The sequence below is a fragment of the Sander vitreus genome, chromosome 18, assembly GCF_031162955.1.
Source record: "Sander vitreus isolate 19-12246 chromosome 18, sanVit1, whole genome shotgun sequence".
NCBI lineage: Eukaryota > Metazoa > Chordata > Actinopteri > Perciformes > Percidae > Sander > Sander vitreus.
Genome location: NC_135872.1, coordinates 13,216,534 through 13,233,697, shown reverse-complemented (window position 1 = coordinate 13,233,697; position 17,164 = coordinate 13,216,534). Strand labels below are relative to the sequence as shown.

The window sequence follows — 17,164 nt, the reverse complement described above, 5'->3', positions numbered from 1 at the left end:
CTCCTACATGTTGCTTTGGTAACCTATTACAGACAAAAAACACACTTCCATGGCTTGGAAAAGAGGAAGGACGCCAGACTTGACATCCCATAATGAGCTGGTTGTGAATGGGGTTCGATGGGGGCCTTCACTCAGGGTTGTGGGGACTGTCGACATAAATACCCAGGCTTCACTCTCCCTTTCAACAAGGGGAGAACACCCAATAGAGAAGTTGTCACTGGGGACGTCCAAAATATGAAGAGGCTTAACAGCATCAAAATGCTGTACTTGTTTACACTCTAGGCTAAGTTTAGGTGCGGTGTTAATGTGTTAAAGTAGCAGACATGCAGCGTTGATGCCTTCTGAGCGTGCACACATACACATGCACAGCCTAAGCTCTAGGCCTCAATGGAGAAAAAAAAGAAGCTACGACACTCTTCTGCTGGTGTTTTACATCCCAGGGCTGTTTCCATCTCCTGGGGGCCGGAGTGCTGACTCGATAGGAAGCATCCTTGGCAAGAGCCTGCATGGCTTTTAATCAGCCACTGGACTACAGGAGCAAGGAGAGGTTGAGATGCTGAATAGTCTAGTCTCAGTATTTCAACACCGAAGGGGATACAGAAGAAAGTGAACTCCTGCAACCAAGTAGGGTCCATTTAATAAATATGCTGCAAGCAAATAAATATATTTTTCCTCTGGTAAAAAGGCTTTTTCACCACTTACTGTACGGGACTGGCAGAGTCAAGTATGTCATCTCTAGAGCTGCAAAGATTAATCGATTAATCGATTAGTTGTCAACTCTTAAATTAATCGCCAACCATTTTGATAATCGATTAGTCGGTTTGAGTAACTTTTTTTTGAGTAAAAGAAAAAATTAAAAATTCTTTGATTCCAGCTTCTTAAATGTTAATATTTTCTAGTTTCTTGTCTCCTTTGTGACAGTAAACTGAATATCTTTGAGTTGTGGACAAAACAAGACATTTGAGGACATCATCTTGGGCTTTTGGGAAACACTGATCCACATTTTTCACCATTTTCTGACATTTTAGAGACCAAACAACTAATCGATTAATCGAGAAAAAAAATCAACAGATTAATTGACTATGAAAATAATCATTAGTTGCAGCCCTAGTCATCTCATTTTGTAATCATCTTCCAATTTAGTCTGCACACACCAGCAAACTCCCGGAAGTGAGAGAAAAAGCACAACATGCCACATTTGTCTCATCAAGACTCTTTCTGACAATATCTAAGCCTTGTAGATATTGAGAAGCTTACATAAGATTCATTTAGAGACCCTTGTGGCCTATTGGGATACATACTTGTACTGAGATGCATGTCTGCATTCTCACGCAGCTGTCGCAGCGATGATCAAGTAAAGGCCTGTTTCACAGCAGGCATTACACAGTAGTGATGAGACAGCATTACAAAGCAGCTAGAACAAAAATGTGCCGCTTCCTCTGAGAGGAGAAACACAAGCAGCCAAGTATTCATGAGGGAAGGCCTTGGTAAAATATTATAGTTTTATAAGTTATTGTTCTGCACAGTAGGGGTGCATGGTTTTATCTAAGAAATATCTTCTGGTTGATGGGAAGTAATACATTTGACATTTCTAAAATCTGAAATGGGGATGTTTGAAAAAAACAGAAGTCAGTACATTATGCAATGTTATTTTGTTACAATTATTAAGTCCTTAATCGTTATTTCTTTTAAAACAGTTGTTCCAAATGTAATGTAAAGCCTTGTATGCAATTAAGAAGATTTTAAAATGGACTAACACGCTGGCAAGAAGCTCAATTCAGGGTGACGTGGGAAAACATTCACCATTATTAGCAGATACTGTGAGGTCATAAGAAATTGACATTTTGCTGGAGAATCGATCCTCTGTGACATTTCTCCAAATTGATTTTAAGTGACTTCTAGCAGCAAATGTGTCTTGTGTGGTAGCGTATGTGCTGTGCCATCTCAGCTTGGTTTTGGACCAGTGGTAATAATAGGCCAAGGAGGCAGTTTGCAATGCCTGTGCAGCTACTTAAACTCTGGTGCTGTGGTGACATGTAAATGTGCCTATACTCCTGTAGTGCAGTTTACCTGAAAGGAAAACTGTATTATTATAGAGCCTAAACCATTGAGTTGTGTTTGATAGACAGTCAGAGTGTCTGACTTTGTAAACAACTTATTTGTTATCCAAAACTGCGCATGGCTCCATAGTGTTGTGACTGGGCTCTAAACAGTCTAAAAGCAATTTATTTCTCAACTAGTTGAAGCAAGAGCAAGCATATCATGTTGGGTTAGGGATTTGGCAGAAGGAACACCAGACCCTTCTTTTTACAACAGCACATATAGTACTGTGGTATTAATATTACAAATGTTGGTTACACTTTACTTGAAGGTATCTACATAAGAGTGACATGACACTGTCATGAATGTGTCATAAACATTATAAACGTCATCAAATCATAAACGTATATGACATAACGCTTCTGTCATTAAGTGTCATTCGGTTTTTGTCATGACAAGTTAGGGTTAGGGTTACAGTTAGGGTTCATGTGTCATGTGTTCATGACAGTGTCATGTCACTCTTATGTAGATACCTTCAAGTAAAGTGTTACCCAAATGTTACTATATTAGCTTATTATTATATTACACTCTACTACCCTTTAGAATCCCCCCCATCTGTTGGCGCTACAGACTCTACGGTAGTTAGCATGAGCAGCAGTAGCTCCCATGGCTAAACAGAGGAGACAAAGAAAAAAAAACTGATGGAACTTTAATTAAGTCTAAGCACTGAGGCACACATCTCGCAAGCTACCACTTAAAAACGACGACAGCTACTACTACTACAGAGAGGGAGGCAGTATGGGGAATTCTCTAAATCGTTTCCTCAGATTGTATAAACAGCATCGCTTGTGTAACCGGAATAAGCAGTCACATCCGAGTCTCAGCCTCCGAGGACATAATGCCATTTCATAACAAAAGCCTCTTCAGCCTCTCCCCCAAGTGAAGAGGGTTCATCATCAATATCCTGATTAGGATTACAGGAGAAGCCTTGCGCTAATCAACGTTAACAACACTTGAGCTTTTGTGCACTCTGTTGTGATTTCGCTGGGTAATGATCACACAAACGGTGAGGGGCTTTGATTTCTTGACAAACATATTTATAAACAAGATGGTGCGTGTGCCCTACATTTATCTGCTAAAAATGAGGGACTAGTGTCCTTTGTTCTACAGAAACGTGCAGCTGATGGTGGAAAAAGAGAGGAAGTGATGGTTTGTGTATGTGTGTGTTCAGGCATATTGTTCTCAAAGGAGGAAAAAAAAAAAAAAAAAAAGAGACAAGAGAATCACGGTAAAAACATATTTACAGACATGTCTTCCTTTCCTCGTCTCTGTATCATTTCCACACAATGCCCAAACCAGAACCTCCATTCCAAGCAATATGTAAAATATCAATGGCCACTTTACATAACAATTGATATAAGCCTGGCTGTGGGATTCCTGCATGACAATGAAGACCGTCTCCACACATAATTGCTGCCCTCAACTTCCACTGCTGCATTGTAGTCTACTTCCCAAAGAAGCCTTAGTATGGCTGCCACTGGAGTTAGTAAAGACTTTTTGTCATCTTGGGGGAAGTATTAGCAAGGTAATCTAGTTCTCTGATTCAACTATACTCCACTTGAGGATACTAAGGATGGAAGTTGTCAGCTGGTGCACAATTTAGGGGATCTACTGCAATTTTAGGAATTTGCCTTTGACCAAGTCTGGGTGAAATGGGGGCACTGCTTGCTCTGTGGGGGGTAGGTGGGTTTACCAGTATTCAAATGTTCCATAAATGGAGTGGACGGGGATCAGAGCTGCAGGGGCTGCTGGGAGACGAAGCACAGTCCTGCAGCCCATTGTTCTCGACTGACAGTGTATTCTCATATGGGCGGGGGGGGGCTTATATCACAATACAGTCCTGAGAGACGCTCAATGCCAAGCGTTCCCAAACATTTCCTAAATGGTAACACCTGCTGCCATATGGAGATATAAAAATCTGCAGGATACAAGACAAAAATGAAGTGAAAATAATCCTAAATCATGCTACATCATGCTGGAATATTGGTTTTAAATCAGGTGATGTATCTTTCAAAAGACAAATTAATACATCCTTATACACCAATACACCATCCTTACATGGTTCATGAACTGACTCAAGATCTAATGGGTTCTATATTAATTATTCAACTTTTGACTTCTTTGGAGCGTACAGTACGTGATGAGAGTAATTGCTTCACACTCAAGGCTGCAAACACAACCTTGCAGATGAAAACAGGTTATTATACGTATATGATGGGTATGACAGGGTGTAATAGTGGCAGTGCTTACTTTAAAAAGTCTAAGATGAGAGAAGATTATTAATGACTCTAAAAAACATTTTTTTTTCCTCTGTCTGTCAATCCATCTCCGTCTCTGCTGGCCTCTCTTTGTGTCTGCTAGTTTTTCTGTCCGTCTAAAACTGCCTGTTTGTCTGCCTGTCCAACCAACTGTCTGTCTCTATCTCTCTCCTCCATTATTTGACAGGTCTGCCAGTCTGTCTATTTGTATTTCAGTTTGTCTCCCCTGCCTGTAAGTAAGTAAAAATGAGGCAAAACTGGGTGAGGATGTTTGGCGGAGCAGAGAAAATTCCCGATGCATGAACCCTCTGCTCAGGCTTGGACGGTGAGCTGTCAGTCAGCCAGTTCATTGTTTGGCTTTTGTGTGTGACATCAACTCTGTGCTCTGTGGACTCACAGAGAAGAGGTGATTTAGCAGATTTACAGCACTTCCTCTGCCACCAAAGGGCGTGACCGCTGCACATTAGGGGCAGATTATAAGTCTGCTGTTGCTATGCAGGGGAACTCTGGCCTAAAGGGGCAACAATAATTATTCAAAAGGACAAGTGTTGAGCCAGAGAATGCAAAGCTGTTCTTTTCTTTTTTTCTTTTGTTTTCTTTTCGTTTCTAAGAAACCTCCTGTGTTTCAGCTCTCCTTGTTATTCCACGATATAAACTAGAATATTCAAATGCTCATAATAAGCTTCTATGGTTGTAATATCCCCCAAATACATTTATTTAGCCTAATCCTCTTTGAAAAAAGTTGAGTATTAGAAATTTGTCACTTGGCTGGTTACATAAACTAGTGCCTTTCAGTAAAAGTCACACCAGGCCAGCTGCAATGAAGACAAGCTTTCCGATGGCTGCGTTTACCATCGAGACCAAATTCAATTAAGGCAAGTTTTCTGATGACTTTGTTCACACGTTCAACTCAAGCCAAGACTCTAGTTGACTGTGTAACACAAACCCTAACACTAAACTGAGGTTAGCATGATCTACGATCCTTTGACGATGGCGCCCGGCCCCTGAGGCCAATCCCATCATGTAAAAAAATGTGTGGTACCAGAGAAGACACTACGCATTTCCAGATTTGTCTAAGAGACTTTCCTTTAGAAAGAAATCTCAAGGGCTATTAAAGTAAACAGGGGTTAGTTTGGCAGAGCATTGGTTTAAAGATCTGCTGACATGAAAATTGTGGTTTTGTGGTTCACCAACAGCAGATGAAGCAGAACAATGAGCGCACATCTCAGACATTAACAAAGGGTGACCATAGATGGCTAGCAAAAGTGTCCATAAATAATATGCATAGAGGGACTGCAGGAGTGGAAAAGTGCAGTGTTTGTAGGGCGCACGTGCATTTGTGAGGTGGATACACACCAGAATTTAGACAATTCTTCAGTTGATACAGTATAATCCATTGTCTCTAGAGTTCACTCACTGTGTATTTTAGGTACGATTAGAATGGGTGAACTGAATAATGTGCAAGGTTAACCCAAACAAAAACAAAATTTGACCAGACTTTTCTTTGCAGTAGCCACAGGACTCCAACCCCTACTCAAGCTTTAATGATGTGGGATTCAGATTCAGACCAAAGATGGTTTTGGGGACCTAGGGCCTCAGTAGTCTCAGTGCTCAGTGGAGCAGTCCCTAGTCATCCCTTCATGAAGCAATGTGGCAAGCGATTAACGTTTCATGAAAAGAACAAGTAACTCTGTACAACATGTACAAGGGTCAAAAAGCAGCAATTAGTGTGATGGACTCCAGCCTTCCATAATGAGCGTGTCTAGATTAATCCACTAATGAAGAGTTTGACTAGCTGCCTGCAGCACATTCGGACAGAGCTGCTCGGTTCAGCTTAACGTCCTCTCAGAGAAAATTTAGTAAAGGGTGAGGAAGATAAAAACATTATGTGACCTGTGCCTAATTCTGTAGTTTATATTCATTTCATGTTTAGTTGTACTGTACTGTCCTGCTGCCAGAAAAATCTAAATCAGTGACTTACAAAACTACAAATGACCATTTGTGCTGTCAAACATACATGATCCATGTATGTTGCTGTTAGTGTACTTTTTCAGCTAAGCACCTGTCACCAGCACATACTCCTACCACTTTTCTCAATTAGTATTAGTTCAGGGGTAGGGATGTAACGATTGCCGGTGTAAACCACGGTAAAAATGGTGACGGTAACAATTACCCTCTACATTTAAAATATCCTTATTATTGGCGGTGGATTACCACGGTGTGGAAACCCTGCGTTTAATCCTTCCCAGCTTCATCCGAGGCTCCTGAAGTTGCCGCACAGGCGCACTGCGCTCAGACAGGAGAAGGGGGACAGAATGTAGCAGCATGTTAACGGACATTTTTCCTATGCCTTTCCCGTTTTGGGACTTGTTGAAGTGATGTGGGTAGCCCAGAATGTAAGTTAAAACTATTCTGTAGCTTGCTAAACTGTCATGGGTTTTACTGCCTCGTTGTCTTCAATAAATGTTCTGCTACGATGTGGAATTAGCCCGCGTTACGACGTGCCATTTGGAGAGAGAGAGAGATCGCCTTGATATTATTGCTGTTGCTGTGTTTCTTATTGCATAGTTGATAGATGTGCAGATTGTTTAATATTACTTGTGCAGCCACGTGTTGATATTCAGGTTGTGTTAGGGCAATCTGCTAGCAACGTGCAATCGCCAGTTAACAGACTGTGGAGCCACGTGATTAGCTATTAAAGGTGTATTACACAGTTTGCTCTGTTATGGATATGTGTGCTGTAATATATGTGGCTTATTCTCAGGGTTTTGTTAATGAGCAATAGGTTACATTTATGTTAATTGTTACAGAGAAATGAATGTAATTCTACAGTTTTAGATAGTTTATACAAGCCTATAAACACTGTTACACTTTTTGAAACTATTTCAGCTCGTGTAGGCCTATCAGTGCTTTCTGAACATATTGAACACTTTTAAAAATACCGCGATAATACCGAAAACCGTGATAATTTTGGTCACTATAACCGTGAGGTTAAATTTTCACACAGTTACATCCCTATTCAGGGGACGTGTGTCCCGTTGTGTTCACTTGTAAGGAGATATATGCACACACAACACTCAGCTTCCCACACAGATTAACATTTGTGTTGGAATGCGCTGGAACCCATAAATGTTTTGTAAATGCTTATAATATTAAACGCGGCAAACCACACAAGACAAAAGCATACCTGCGAAACGCCGCCGCAGCCTTTGTAAAAGGCCATGTGCAATACACAGTACGTGTGCGAATGTGTTTGCGTAGGCGTGTTTGAGGAATGTAGTAACTGCCAGGTAATTAGGGTTCAGATTCAGGTATGTAGAGCCGCAGGGAGGCCAGAGCAAGAGACAGACAGACACTCAGTGGGTTTAGTATTGCTTAATCCCCTGCCGAGCACAGCCACTACAAAAGCACTCAGGTAGGGACATATCGACACCGGTGTGGTCTACATGATCAAAGCTTTCAGCACAGTCCTGCCCTCATGCCTTGAAAAAGGACCAATTAGGTATAAGCGGGGGGGGTTTGAGAGTTGGTTGTGCTGCGTTCCATACACCAAGTTGGCAGCAGCTTCAGACAAGGTAATTATACACACTCACCCTGTCTGTCTCTCCAACACTCATACTCACTGCCATCATGCCTCACTCATCTCTCTACACCCCTACATTATACCCCTAAAACACAGTCCAAGATAATATGGGCTGACATGAGCCAAACTGTAGCTACATGTAGGACAATTAAGCCGTTGTAGGTGGTGGCGCTTTAACCCTCCCAAACTGGCTCAGTGCTTTCAGAAATCCACCAAGGTGCAGGTAACATCAAGGAAACCAGAGTACGTCTCCGCCCTCATCGTTCTGATTTATGGAGCTTGTCTGATCCCCAGGCAAAGCAGGGAATGCTGTCACTGTTCATTTTTAACAGCATCTTCATAAGAAAGACGATAATTTCATCCAGTTGGGGCAGAATCTGGAAGCACGGCTTGAGAAAAATGACAAGAATGCGCTTTGTCATGTTTTTAGAAGAGCAGAGTTATACTCAGGAGGTTGCAACTGCCTAGTTTATATCCTCTCATGCACACACAAGCAGATAGCTAGTGCTGCAACGGTTGGATGATTAATCCATTATTTGATTAGTTTATTCATGGAGAATTAATTTCCAACAATTTCAGTAGTTCAATAGTTTAAGCCTTTTATGAAATTAAAGTGTACATTTGCAGCTTCTCACTTGTGAGGACATGCTGCATTTCTACATTTTATCTGGGTGGATATTTAATAACTTGGGCTTTTGAACTGTTAGTCGAACAAAACAAGAAATTAAGACCAAGCCTTGACCTTCATCAAATAAATATTTAAGAGATGAATCACTTTTGAAAATGATCATTAGTTGCAGCCTTAAGGCTTGAACCTACAGATGATGCAATATTTAACCTTCAGTAAGTGGTTTATGAAATATGACTTGACCTTCATAGATTATTCTTGCTGATCTGACCCTTTCAGCACAATGACTTAGAGTCTGCAGAAATACCACTGTATGAGAGCGCTGCTTAACTAAATAGCCTATGCAATATTTAAACTCAATGCAATATAGCACTTTGAAATAATCCCACCCTTAATGTCTGCCACGTAAAGCCAGGAACAAATCGTCTGTGAGATTACAGGACAAACATGTTTAAATATCTTTCCATTTGTCTCCCAGCTTGTGGGAGTCAGTAATTACCCTTCTTGGACTGTAGGTCGCACATGACTACCTAAAGCAGTAAAACCAATCCCTACGATGACTGACAGCACATATAGAGCACCTGTATAGTATGCAACAATGTCTTGTCGCCTACTTAAAATATTCTGTTACTTTTTATGAGAAAATGATCCCCTCCAGAGTAAACACTGCGAGTGTAGTAATGAGTATATGCTAGACGGAGATGTAGAGAGAGGGAAAACATGTGCGGATGTGTTGATTTGCAAGTGCGTTTGCAATCTGGATCCTGACACAGACAGATGCTCAGGCCTGCTCTCTTGTCACTCTCCATCCTGTTGGGGCACTTGATATCTTCATTTTCCTCCATCTCTATTGTTCAAAGAGGACTGCAGGGTCAGTATTGTGTACTGTAACTATAGCAGAGGCTGCTGCTGTTACTATGATAGGATTTCTTTAGGTTACTGCACACGGTTTTGGATAAAAGCAAGCTGGTGCCTGTGGCGACTGAGAGCTGATGAAGAAATGTGTAAAAACAAACATGTTTACAGCAGCCACTGAACATAGATTCTCCGTTTGCTGTTGCTGACTGGAATCTGCCTTCTGTGCATTGAATCATAAAATATAGCCCTGAGTTTAAAGACATGATACAAAAATTACTCAGACATGAGTTTAACATGTCAAACATCATTTTGTATGGAAATAAAAATGTATTTGGATAATTCCTTTGAATGGGGTTTCCAAGAGGCCAACTAAAAGCGACCTTTACACCTTATAGCTTAGAACACAAACTAAATATTGAATTGACATATAGTGCATACCTACTACTTGTCCAATGACTAACATTAGAAAACATGTAAATAAAAAAATAAGGCGGATATACGTTAGTATTGATAATGCAGCCATTCCTGATGCCGATACTATGTGGCCTAGTAGAGACAGGCTGTCTGGAAGCTGCTGAAACCTTGGACCAGAATAGCTCTGATAATGTATCTGTCATGAATGTGTGTCATCAGGACCTGTTCACCCAGCACCACTGTGGAAAACCAAATGGCTGTACTGCCTGCCTGGCCTGCTTTATTTAAAGCCGTTGCCATGACTGCATAACTTTAAGTGATACACATATACTGTAGCTCCCATGTGTCATTTAAAAACAATATATCACCAAAGACTAGAGACAGTGACATTTATACTGCCACAAACATAAATGAAATTTTTCAACATGAACTAAATGTCTAAATGTTGAGATGATCATTTAACAGCTCCTGTTAATGAATCGAGAGAAAGCTCTGTGAAGTTTTGTTGAATTGTGAATTTCAGCTCTGTGAAATGTCATCTTTCTAACCAAGTTCACATGTTCGGGGAATAAAAAAGTGGCTTAAAAGCCAGTTGATCATGTGAGAACCAGCACAGTAGGAGTGAGCCCTCTCACCCCTTCCTGTTGAAATGAGAAGGCCAGCTGCAAGTACAGCTTTCCCACATTTGCACAGGATCCCAGGAGATGGGTGGTCAAGACAGAAACTCCCTCACTACATCACCAAAAGAGGAAAACCATCCAGCGAATGGATAGGTCTTTGCTGTGATAGCGCTTGTAGAAAATACATGTGTGATGTGGCTCCTTTTCCAGTTATTGTTTTTGGATTAACAGGAGCAAAAATTTGCAAATTGTTTCATGAATTATTGCACACAAAATGTTCTACAGATGGGAAAGTGATCAGATGCACTTGAGGCAAAATACTCTATTGTAAATTTGACATTGCTTAGCTGTGGCACCCACTGAGAAGCAAAGGAGCGTGTGGTCTGTTTCATTGCCTTGGCTAAGATCACACCAATGCTTTGTGTTCTGAAGGGTCAAAAGCAGTGAGGTCAAAGGTCATTGTGATTGCAATCAGTCCTCACCACACCCAGCTGTTCTCTAAATACTGGTACTTGTAGTTTATGCTTAATAAAGATGGTTAAAAAAGGCCCTTAATGCGAGTTGTTTACAAGAAGAGCCACTAAGTGAGTGTATATGTGACTTTTTCCATCCGACGGGAATGTGATCTATCCCTTTTTAGTGCTCCACATAACCCCGTTTTTCTATAGTGTAAACAGCAGCTCACTTTGCTAATTGACTTTCTCTGTCCTCTCAGGACAATAGAGGCTGGCCCTCCACTTCTTTATGACTTCCCCTTTATGAGTCCTTGGTTGATTATGCCTTTAAGAAGCCCTTAATAAAGACTAAGCAAACAGAGCTTTCAGCAGAGCGCATGGAAAAGTCTGAGGCTGTTGTGAAAGCCTTTTCTCCCTACTTATGGCAGAATGCCAGACCTATAGCATGGGACAAAGATGAAGAGGATATTCGCCAAAAAACAGACTAAATGAAAAGCTCATGAAAAGCTTCGGCTGGAGTGTTCCACTGAGGTAATGAAAAAGCTCTGAGTTTAGCTATATAATAAGTATTTTTCATTTTACAAAAACATCCCATGCCTATGTTAGTGGAAAACAGAATGGAATAAATACATGAAACTGCCGCTTGAATGGAAATCTGTGCATTGTTTTTAATCAAATTCCACCTCTGCTTATACCTGAGCTCCACTGCACTGTGAAAGTATACATTTTTTAATTACACATATTTTAAAAAGGTAAAACTGCTCAAATTATTATTTTTGTAACACCATGCCTTGCAGATTTCCAGTCAGCCTGAGGGCCCTCAATAACCACAGTGGGCCAACAGAGGGTTATCTTTAACAAAAACCTAATTTCCTGCTTTGCAAGAGTGCTGGGATACTTATCAAGATAAAAGGGCTTAAACAGGAAGTGAGGTGAGTGTCTAGCATGTAAGGTGGTGAACTTCCTCTTTTTTTGCAATGGAAAGCCAATAAAACAGTCAGTGAAAAGCTACCTTTCCTTCTGCTTCTCCCGTGACAAACACAACACCTCTGGGTGTCTACTGCATTTCTTACATTCTTCAGGCCGGTTAAGCTGGAGGCCTCATGATTCCCACCCACAACATTTGATCAGCTGTTCTGTGGGAGCCTGAGAAAGGCCTTGAATATCTAACTGTCCACACCAACTGTGGTGGAGACAGTGGCCCTCCAACCCAAGCACCCACCAAGCCTCATTTAACCAGCAAAACAATGTGTGCCCATCTATTTACAACCCTTTCTCTCTCTGCATGACACCCAGGTTTTTATCACCCACCCATCTGCACAATGCTGGACACTTGCCGCCGCAGCCTGTTTCAATGGACGGAAATTGGGAATGTAAAACAGACCAGTAGTGAAAGGACATGCGGCTCCATCAGCATTCCATACAAACAATGGAGAATCTCCCAGTGTTTAGCTTCTACTTCCTCCCGAAACCCAGCACTAACAGTGAGGCACTATTGTGACGGACTGTGTCTGCCGTTTCCAGCACCAGACTCTGGACGAAAACACATCTTCAAATAGTTTGGCACTAAGCAGAATTATTTAAAGTAAAAGCGGTATTAGCCAAACCATTGTGCTTGTTCTCCGCACCTAATTGACAATTACAAAACCCGTCAACTCTATTGTCCCCAAAGACAAAATTGTGTTGCAGCCAGGGGAAAGAAGAGAACACAGATTTGAACATAAGCTCATGATAGATTACATAAAATGTATAAACACAAATCTTACCAGGATGGACCATATAGACCACGACAGCCAGTGCCAAGCCTAATACAATTAAAGAAAAGCAGCAAAAGATGCAGGATTTGACTCTATAAAGCTGCACAAATATGAAACAAGGTCTTCGCACCATCAGATAATCACTTATGGTTTTGGGATTACAATTGTGTGACCAGTGAGCAGACAACACAACCTGCTCCCTGGCACCATTTACAACACAGTACCTCTCCGAAACAAAGCAGACATACTGCTAACTTAACTGTACACTTGATAAATACTTTAAAGGAAAAAAGCTAAGTTGAAGCGGAGTTGATAGCTTATTCTCAACATTTTTAGTCTCAGTATGTCAGAAATGTATGAGAAAGTTTTAACCAAAAGAATGAAGATAACGTTAACTCTACAACTGCAGTCAATTCGACAGCAAACCGGCAGCACCATCTTTTCTGCTTATATTGTTCCCAGATGAGAGATCTAGAAATGTGCAGCCCGTAGCACAAGTGTTTGTTTACATCATAAGAAAGAATACTCTCTCACAGACAAGGGGTCTCTATGGCCTTGATAAGGACCATGGGTATTTATTACACCCAGCAGAGCCCTTTCAGTGAATTGTTTGATCATAATCTAGCGCACGCTGGAGATGATTTCTGAATCATAGTGCTTATATTGCCGATGGTTTTTTTTTGTTGCATAATGACAAACACTGTAGACAAAGCCAGTGGCACAAAGATGAACAGAGGGCTGTCAGACCAGAGTCCACGTAAACCCCTGCGTATTGAGAGCACAGAGGACAGTTTAAATGTGGATGGAGATTTTGGTTATACTATACAATGAATATCCCTTGAGACTGACATTGTGTGTCCTGTAATTGCCCTGAGTCTGGCTCTCTGGTCTCAGACTCCGCTGGGGGTGACATCTCGTCTCAAAGGCAGAGAGAGAGGAGACATCTACAGACCAATCACAGCCCAGTTAGTCAAACTGCCATCAGCTGCTCACAGCTCCATCTCTCACTCTCCTTGTGGGGAGAAAAAGCACTGGGCTGGAGCCAATTCAAAACTACAGGGTTACACACACACACACACTACACAAAGAGAGAGCGACAGAGAAAGACCTTGACCTGCTCATTCCCCTCCAAACCTCCATGCCAAAGCTTTGCCTCTAAATAAAAACAGCCTTCTAAAAAGGGAGAGATAGTTACCCTCTGGAACCAACACTTTGTTTCAGCCCTGGTTTGACAGATAATCCCTCACAAATCCTAAATCTCTTGTGGGATTCACAGCAGGCCAAAGTGGCGAAAATATACAGTCAGAAAAAAAGCTTACACAAAACATGCAAAAATTGGAATAAAAGCTGGCATTAGTTTTTAAAAGCTAATCTGGAAGCAAGTGAGTACTGCAGAGTAATATCAAGGTTTAGGTCACACAATATACATAAATGATGATGTAGATACATAAGGTCGATATAGTCACGAATGAATATCACTACATAAACAGCATATGGTCAGGATCGGTTTCAGTTGGAATGGCAAACAAGACTGTAAAGCTGTTACACACCTGCACATAAATATTTGCATGTTCACACAGACAATCCAACTGACACACAGGGACATAACCAGGATTTTAGAATATCAAGGCACATATTCAGTTGTAAATAAGCTGCATGTTGCGGTTTGTCCCCAGCAAAAACTACAGAGGCCACAACATCAACGGCCTGCAGACACGCCAATTAAAGGCCTCCCTATATGTAAACAGCAGTCATTCAGTGGAGCCCTCTCAGCTGGTAAGGCATATGATTCAGACACTTCTGATGAAAGGTCACTATCAGTCCTGTGAAAACAAGAGGCCCTCTCAGTCTGGCTCCTGGACAGCGACAGCCTCCCCAGCTGGGTGCTCTTCATTTACTGCCCCTGCCATTGATAACCCATTGGCTATTCATCACAGCAAAGAGCCAGGGCTTATATGCTTGTGGGGCTGGTTGATCCACCCACACTTAATGCTGAGGCAAGTCACTGGACAGGTGAGGTCAGAGTAGATTAATAATCATACTGTAAATCTCCCCCACCCCCCCCACAGGAAATCACATACAGGGTGAAAGCTCCTCAAGATCTCCACGTCAAGCTCTCTGCTTATTGATCTGCAGCAACTTCATTCCCATCATTCACCGTGACAGCAACCACTCACACTTCTGCAAAGTGCAGCAGGGCTGAAAATGTTATGGTGTGGTTTAGCTATGGCTCAGTTTCTTTTACTTTATTTTGATGATTAACACGAGTGAAATATGCCTTTACACAAGATGAGCTCTACCTGACAGAGGGCTGATGGATGATGCTGAGAAGGTGACAGCCCCTTTTGTGCTATATGAACACATCTGGCTCATTGCAAAGACAGCCACCTCTGCAAAACATTCAATCTGTATTAAGTCTACAAAACCAAATTTTCTCAAACATAAAAAAATGGTGTGGCTATTGTTTTGAAAAACAACCCCTTTAAACATTTTTTTTCAAATCAGGTGTCTAATCTTATCTAATTTAAAATAACAGGAACGTTTAGAGAGGCTGTATGCATATTTTCAAAAGAGATAGACAAACTAAAGTACTTGTTAGGTGGGACAATGTTGCAGTGTATGAGTATTAAACATGTAGCTTTTATACATTGTTTGTTATAACGTTTGACAGGTGGTGGTCCCTTTTGTGCCACGAGACTGTTTATCTAGGTTCATCTTACCTTATTAGAGTAGGGCGGCTTCGCGAGGTTGATGCCATCTCTGATGAGCTTATCCCTGATCATGATCTTCAGCTTCAGCTTGGGGTAAATCACCAGCTCCCTCCTGTTGCCCAGCGTCAGGTTCCTCTGCGCGCCCATGTACCCACCGATGCGCCCAGCCCGGTCACTGTTGGCCTCGGTCCAGGACTTAGATGCCCGCAGTTTGGACTCATAGTGGTCCACCATGTGACTGGTATAAATCTCGGCTGCGGGTGGCATCGGCTCCAGGGTGAAGTAGAGTCCACTGGCCGTCTCGTCGGCTTCATCTTTTAGCCTCCTCACGGCATCGTGGATCCTCTGCCTGTGGTGAGGGATGTAGACGCCGATGGCATCCAGGTCGGGGTCCCCTATTTGTTTGCAAACCTCCAGATCGTCATATCCATTATCCACAAAAGCCTCGACGTACTGAGCAAGCTGGAGGGTCTTCAGCCACTCGTAAACGATGACAGGTCCGTTGCTTGTCATTTTGGATGTTGCCAGATCGGCTACAACTCGGAGAGAAGAAGACACTGAAGTGATGGTTACTTTCACATTCGGTGTTTCAAACGCATTATACGGTCGTTAATAACAATGTAGTGCTTTCTCCGAGTATTAGTAAAGTAAAGATGACTGCATTAAACAATATTTGGAGGATCCATGCTTTGGTTACCATCCCCAACCTTGTGAGTCCGCGGTGCTTTAAGACATACAACAGAGCCGTAAGTGAATTAAAGGCTCAGCCTGACAGTAACACCTGTCAATATGTAAATGAAGATCACTTCAGTTTCTCTTGAAACAGCTTCTGAATCCCAAATGTAATATCAGTGATTTACCGTGCGCAGTGAGTCCCAGTAATTAGGCTTCCTTACACAAACTAGAAAGCAGTTGCCTCAAACTATTGTCATTCAAATATCTGCTCGACAAGATTTCGTCCGTTACGCACGGCAGCTGCTGCGTCTTAAAAAAAAAAAAAAAACCTTTCCACGGCTTATCCTCTTTCCTTATAGTCCGCTGTATCGCCGAACGGCAGCGCGTTGAAGCTATAAATCCAAATGACGCTTAACGGGCTTCAAAAATGACATAAGATCGGCTGTAGACGACCGCACGGTTCCGCGTACAACCGCTCAATCTACGCGTAGTCCAGTTCTTCAAGCCGGCACATCATTACACCGGAGCTGCAGCCAAGAGCCAACATGCTCACTGCTGCTCCTCTACCGTCCACGCCCCCCAAATCTCACTGTACCCATTTAAAAATAGTGATGCGAGTCCTTTTTTTCCCCCTCTCCCTACTTGTCACGCCGATTCGGGGCACACAGCTGGTCACCCGGTTCCCACCGACTTGGCCAAAGTTAGTCCGAAGCGAAAGCGCGCGTTAAACCTGTCGCGCAGTTGAAATGAATATCCTAGCTGCTGGTTTGTGTCACATTATTCTTCCCCTACGATGTGATTTCGTTTCTCTCTCTCTCTCTCTCTCTCTCTCTTACCCCCCTCTCTCTCCCTCCCTCCCTCCCTCATTCAGCATTTCAACAGTTTGGTTTCTCAACACGCATGAGCTCCCTCTATGTGGTAACTGGGGAACTGAAGATTTCGCAGCACTGATGTAACAGAGGAAACTAAGGTAGCCTACTAACTCATCCATCCATCTATCCATTATCTGTATGAACAGAGATTTGATGCAATTTCTTTTTGACTTTACAACACCGGAAAGCAAGTGGCGTCTGTATCCAATTGCAGCACCACTAGATGCCATCCT

At 42.1% G+C, this 17,164-nt stretch overlaps 1 protein-coding gene across 4 annotated transcripts in view; it reads right to left on the bottom strand.

The window, feature by feature from the left end:
• The window catches only part of sash1a (SAM and SH3 domain containing 1a), a 166,337-nt gene extending 149,492 nt beyond the window's left edge, over positions 1–16,845 (bottom strand). For 3 of the 4 annotated variants that reach the window (XM_078274113.1, XM_078274114.1, XM_078274115.1), the window contains exon 1: positions 15,394–16,843. In XM_078274113.1, the coding sequence (XP_078130239.1) occupies positions 15,394–15,897 (504 nt within the window). In that variant the 5' untranslated portion in view covers positions 15,898–16,843. Of the gene's footprint in view, positions 1–15,393 lie in introns of all 4 variants that reach the window. The other variant, XM_078274112.1, reaches the window with a different exon arrangement.
• Between the last annotated feature and the right edge of the window lie 319 nt (positions 16,846–17,164).